The 6361-nt window shown below is 33.0% G+C and overlaps 1 protein-coding gene across 1 annotated transcript; it reads right to left on the reverse strand.

Moving 5' to 3' along the window:
• Positions 1-1255: 1255 nt before the first annotated feature.
• On the reverse strand, positions 1256-3878 carry LOC119605100 (GPI mannosyltransferase 4). Its single transcript, XM_037958047.1, has 2 exons — positions 3589-3878; positions 1256-3530 (listed from the first exon to the last, which is right to left on the reverse strand). The coding sequence occupies exons 1-2, from the start codon at positions 3758-3760 to the stop codon at positions 1609-1611; spliced, it is 2094 nt and encodes a 697-aa protein (XP_037813975.1). The 5' UTR covers positions 3761-3878; the 3' UTR covers positions 1256-1608.
• Positions 3879-6361: the final 2483 nt, after the last annotated feature.

The raw sequence follows: 6361 nt of genomic DNA on the forward strand, positions 1-6361 counted from the left end.
TTTCAAAAAAAAATTTTCCATAAAATTATATAATTTTGAATTACAAATCAAAAAAAAAAAGTAAAATAATAAAATAAATAAATTTAAAACAATTTATTAAAATTAATAAATAAAAATCAGAAATCTAAATGTAATGCTCATTTCAATATATTAATATAATAAAACTATCAATTGCCTAAATAAATTGTATAACTTTAATTGTATGAAAAAGAAAATGATGAGAAAAAAAATTTAAGAAAAAAAAAAGAATCAAATTATGAAAAAAGATTAAGTAAAAACCTAAAATTATACTATACAATAAAATAAAGAAATTAAAAAATAAATTCTTTAAATCGTAAAATTAAGAGATTGTTTTATTTTTAGGCCTAGACTAGGCTACAGTCTATACTGCAGACTAAATAATAGAGGAGACTTTAGACTATTGACTGGATTATATAGTAGAATATAGACTAGAATGTATACTATAGACTAGGCTATAGGTTAGACATTAGATTACATTATATACTAGAATTTGGACTAAGCTATAGGATAGACTTTAGAAGGATAGTTCAACTTGACAACTTACTAACTGGACTATAGGCTTCACTATTAACTAAATAATACCCTTAACCTATATTAGACTATAGACTAGATTGCCGACTGGACTATAGAATAAACTATAAACTAGAATAAAGTTTAGACTAAACTATAGGATAGACTATAGTAAGCCAGTTTAACTTGTCTATATACTAACTAGACTATAGCTTCGCTATAAACTAAACAGTATCCTGTGAGATAAGCTATAGACTAGACTACAAGCTAGACTACAGACTAGACTATAGACTAAACTAAACTATAGACTAAACTATAGACTAGACTATGTATATACTAGACTATAACACAAAATACAAACTAGAATATATAGTAAACTAAGTACATACTAAACTAAGTTTATAAACTAGATTAAGACTACACTCTGAGCTGCTCCCAAATTTGTACATCCTTTGGGTTAAGTTCTTCAACATGCTTTACAACTTTCGCCTGTCTGCCGCCAAAGCTCATTGATAACAACCTTGTCCTCAATTTCAGAACGTCGTATCTTTTTACCTTCTTTTACAAATTTAAACACTTTTTTCGTTAATTTAGTTTTAAAACTTTTACATGACAAATAACTTGACATGTTTACCGCTACATTATTTATTAAGAACAATAAGAGATTGCGTGCTTTAAGCTGAAAAATTTTATTAAGCTATAAAAAAAAATACATACAGATATATCAAGTGTAAATATAACATTATAAAAAGCATATAATTATTTCTTAAAAAGAAAAAAGTTACCAAAAAGTGCCACATGATATAATTACAGGAATGTCTTATTAAAAAAAAATTTTTAAAACTAAAGGCCATAAAAGATACTAAGAGAAAGACACTGGCGACGTTATATTTTAGGAGATCCTTATAACAATTAAGATAGCAGCCGTAATAGTAAAACTTTCTTATTGTCTTCACTTAGATGTCTTGCATTTTAAGATTATTTCAAATTAACATAAAAAAGTAAACAAATAAACTAAAACTAAACTAAATCTTTGGTTTAAAACTAACCACTAGTGTTATTTTTGTTCTCTGCAGATCAGGTATAACATTTGCCATTTGTTAGAGAATTCCTTACTTTAGGACGATTACGTTTCAATTCAAACTCATATAAAGCCAAACCGAATTGATGTATAAACGAAGAAAACTGTTTACTAAAATAAGAGAAACTTAATTCAGGTTCTTGTTCTAAACTACAATAACCCTTTAGATTATCTTCCGACCAATGAGGAGGATCTATTATGGCAGGATGGCGACCCAAAAACTGGGGAAATGCTTCGGTAGATAGATGAGGGTAAAATACACGCTTGAGATCATAACTTAGATAGGATATATTACTTTGTTGCAAAACATAGTCAAGGTCATCGCTTAAAGAAGAAGGTAGGGCTAGAAAAACACGATATCGAATTTTTTTACTTTCCTTTTTCAATTCATTATTGGCTATTATAAGTTTAAGTTTGGAAATAACAGTTTTCAAATCCATGCCGCCATATTCATAAAGATAGAAATCTTTTTGTTTTTTATAACGTTGTTTGGTCTGACGATTAAAGTGGATGGTCTGAGAGCTGGGTAAGTTGATAAAGGAGAGCGGTACCATATAGGTGTGTGAGGTAATTAAATGAAAATGTTGATCGGGAGATTTTAATTTTACCGCTTGCTCGAAATATTGGGTCAAAGGAAATATGCCGGCTTGATGGATGAAGCCAAAGAATACGGTTAAGGTTATATTGGTAATATACCAGATTTTCAGAACATGCATAGCAGAGACTTTAGAACAAAGAACTTTGTCATATAAAAGCCGAAGCCAAGGATGTTCCATGCGAAAGGGATAGTGAGCAGAGAAACCAGTTAATAACTTAGGCCCATGTAAAAGTATAATGGGAAAGGTAAAGGGTATAAGAAATCTAGGCTCTTGATGATTGATAAGAGAGAGAAAGAACAAAGGTATAAATATGGCACCCGACATAAGACCCACTATACTTTGAGCTCTAGGCAAACCCTGGTATTCAGCGCGAAAGAACCTAATCATCATGTGGGCAAAGGAAACCAAAGCTATGACACCCAAAATGCCATAAAGTAAGGGTATATTAACAAATAAGTGTATATACTTGGGATGTAAACCATGTTCGGCGGTTTTCTTGGAATCCAAATTGTACTTAATAAAATTCCAAGGAGTAAAGACAAAATTATCTATGCCTATGTGGCCAGTTTGTATTTCTCCTGCAGTTAAATGTTGATAATATAAGGAATCACAAAATATAAAGAAAGCAGTGCAAGGTATGGCACTTAAACAAAATAAAATCATGCGTAAATGAAAATCTAAAAAGGTAACAGTCTTAGTGCCCATACCCCTTAGCAGCCAATAGAAAACCATGGGTGCACCGAACAAAAGAAAAGTAGGACGATTAAACACGCCTGCCACGCAAACAGAAGACATGGCGAAGAGTCTATTAAAGTTATGAGGCGGTAATGCGGTCTTTAGTTTCCATATCTTAACACGTTCTCCTATGGAAGCAGCCTTATCGTATTTTTCCTCCAGAAATTCCTTTTTATAAACCACTGTATTGGTGGTAATCATACATTCAGCCACCATATACAAAAGCAAAGAACACAAAGCCATTTCTATGGTATTCGAAAAGGTATGAGTGCCAAACACTAACATAACCCAACTGCTGCCCAAAGCCAATAAACGTATCTCATATCTTAAACTATATAAACAGCACACCCGATACAAAGACCAATCATTAACAAATGACAATAAACAATAGATTAGACGCGGGAATACCAAATAAGTATAACTAACCAATATATCTATACTTAGGTATTCCTTAAAGTAAACAGCAAAGAATTCCAAAAAACTCCAGGGCACTCTTAACAGCATAAAGGGCAGCGTTATGCTGCGCACCGGCAAAGTATTGTTAAATTCCCAGGTTCTTACATGCTCCAAACGAAAATGATCACCTGCAATACCATAAAGTAAAGAATTATCTTTGTCTTTAATAACCTTAAAAAAACTTACCATTTATGACTTCCACCGTTTGGAAAAATTCATCGGGATGCACATAACCCAACTGGGGTATAAACACTAGCACTATACGCAACACGGCAAAAAATAAATAAGTACACAAGTTTTCATCACTATTGGTACGTTTTCGAAACCATAATTGATTTATATTTGTTGCTAATTTCATATTTTATTTTTTTATGAATGAAAATTTTACGAAAAAAATCAAAACATTTCTTTGCTGCAATTTATTAAGGGGTGACGTGATGACATTTAAAAACATTCACAATAGTTTGTTATTGTTTTGCCATTTGTTGTTTGTGTGTAGGGGTGAGTGTAAACGAATCACAATAGCTGAACAGCTGTTACAAAATGTTGTTAATTAAGAGATTTTTTTTTTTGGATATTCAGCGGTTTTATTTAGTCAGTAGAACTAAACTAAAACTGAACTAGAACTGAACTTGAACTGAACTAGAACTGAACTAGAACTGAACTAGAACTGAACTAGAACTGAACTAGAACTGAACTAGAACTGAACTAGAACTGAACTAGAACTGAACTAGAACTGAACTAGAACTGAACTAGAACTGAACTAGAACTGAACTAGAACTGAACTAGAACTGAACTAGAACTGAACTAGAACTGAACTAGAACTGAACTAGAACTGAACTAGAACTGAACTAGAACTGAACTAGAACTGAACTAGAACTGAACTAGAACTGAACTAGAACTGAACTAGAACTGAACTAGAACTGAACTAGAACTGAACTAGAACTGAACTAGAACTGAACTAGAACTGAACTAGAACTGAACGAGAACTGAAATAGAACTGAACTTGAACTTGAACTAGAACTAGAACTGAACTAGAACTGAACCAGAACTGAACTAGAACTGAACTAGAACTGAACTAGAACTGAACCAGAACTGAACTAGAACTAGAACTAACTGAACTAGAACTGAACTAGAACTGAACTAGAACTGAACTAGAACTGAACTAGAACTGAACTAGAACTGAACTAGAACTGAACTAGAACTGAACTAGAACTGAACTAGAACTGAACTAGAACTGAACTAGAACTGAACTAGAACTGAACTAGAACTGAACTAGAACTGAACTAGAACTGAACTAGAACTGAACTAGAACTGAACTAGAACTGAACTAGAACTGAACTAGAACTGAACTAGAACTGAACTAGAACTGAACTAGAACTGAACTAGAACTGAACTAGAACTGAACTAGAACTGAACTAGAACTGAACTAGAACTGAACTAGAACTGAACTAGAACTGAACTAGAACTGAACTAGAACTGAACTAGAACTGAACTAGAACTGAACTAGAACTGAACTAGAACTGAACTAGAACTGAACTAGAACTGAACTAGAACTGAACTAGAACTGAACTAGAACTGAACTAGAACTGAACTAGAACTGAACTGAACTAGAACTGAACTAGAACTGAACTAGAACTGAAATAGAACTGAACTTGAACTTGAACTAGAACTAGAACTGAACTAGAACTGAACCAGAACTGAACTAGAACTGAACTAGAACTGAACTAGAACTGAACCAGAACTGAACCAGAACTGAACTAGAACTGAACTAGAACTGAACTAGAACTGAACTAGAACTGAACTAGAACTGAACTAGAACTGAACTAGAACTGAACTAGAACTGAACTAGAACTGAACTAGAACTGAACTAGAACTGAACTAGAACTGAAATAGAAATGAACTAGAACTGAACTAGAACTGAACTAGAACTGAACTAGAACTGAACTAGAACTGAACTAGAACTGAACTAGAACTGAACTAGAACTGAACTAGAACTGAACTAGAACTGAACTAGAACTGAACTAGAACTGAACTAGAACTGAACTAGAACTGAACTAGAACTGAACTAGAACTGAACTAGAACTGAACTAGAACTGAACTAGAACTGAACTAGAACTGAACTAGAACTGAACTAGAACTGAACTAGAACTGAACTAGAACTGAACTAGAACTGAACTAGAACTGAACTAGAACTGAACTAGAACTGAACTAGAACTGAACTAGAACTGAACTAGAACTGAACTAGAACTGAACTAGAACTGAAGTAGAACTGAACTAGAACTGAACTAGTACTGAACTAGGACTCAACTAGAACTGAACTAGAAACTGAACTAAAACTGAACTAGAAACTGAACTAGAACTGAACTACAACTGAACTAGAAACTGAACTAGAAACTGAACTAGAACTGAACTAGAACTGAACTAGAACTGAACTAGAACTGAACTAGAACTGAACTAGAACTGAACTAGAACTAGAACTGAACTAGAACTGAACTAGAACTGAACTAGAACTGAACTAGAACTGAACTAGAACTGAACTAGAACTGAACTAGAACTGAACTAGAACTGAACTAGAACTGAACTAGAACTGAACTAGAACTGAACTAGAACTGAACTAGAACTGAACTGAACTAGAACTGAACTAGAACTGAACTATAACTGAACTAGAAACTGAACTAAAAACTGAACTAGAACTGAACTAGAACAGATCAGATTGTAGTCGCGATTATACTCAACTTAGATTCTACAGCCTATATGTTACTCTATTATTTGGACTGTAATCAATTCTATATACTAGGCTATAGTCTAGTCAGGATTATAGTGTGGTCTATAGTCTGGACTATATACAAAAGTCTGGGCTATAGTGCAGTATATAGTCTGGGCTATAATCTAGTCTATAGTCTGGACTTTAGTCAATAGTATGGACTATATACTTTTTATACTTCAGTATAGTCTG

This window comes from Lucilia sericata, unplaced genomic scaffold, assembly GCF_015586225.1.
Source record: "Lucilia sericata isolate MDLA Ls3-8-SP2 unplaced genomic scaffold, ASM1558622v1 Contig000456F_arrow, whole genome shotgun sequence".
Lineage (NCBI taxonomy): Eukaryota > Metazoa > Arthropoda > Insecta > Diptera > Calliphoridae > Lucilia > Lucilia sericata.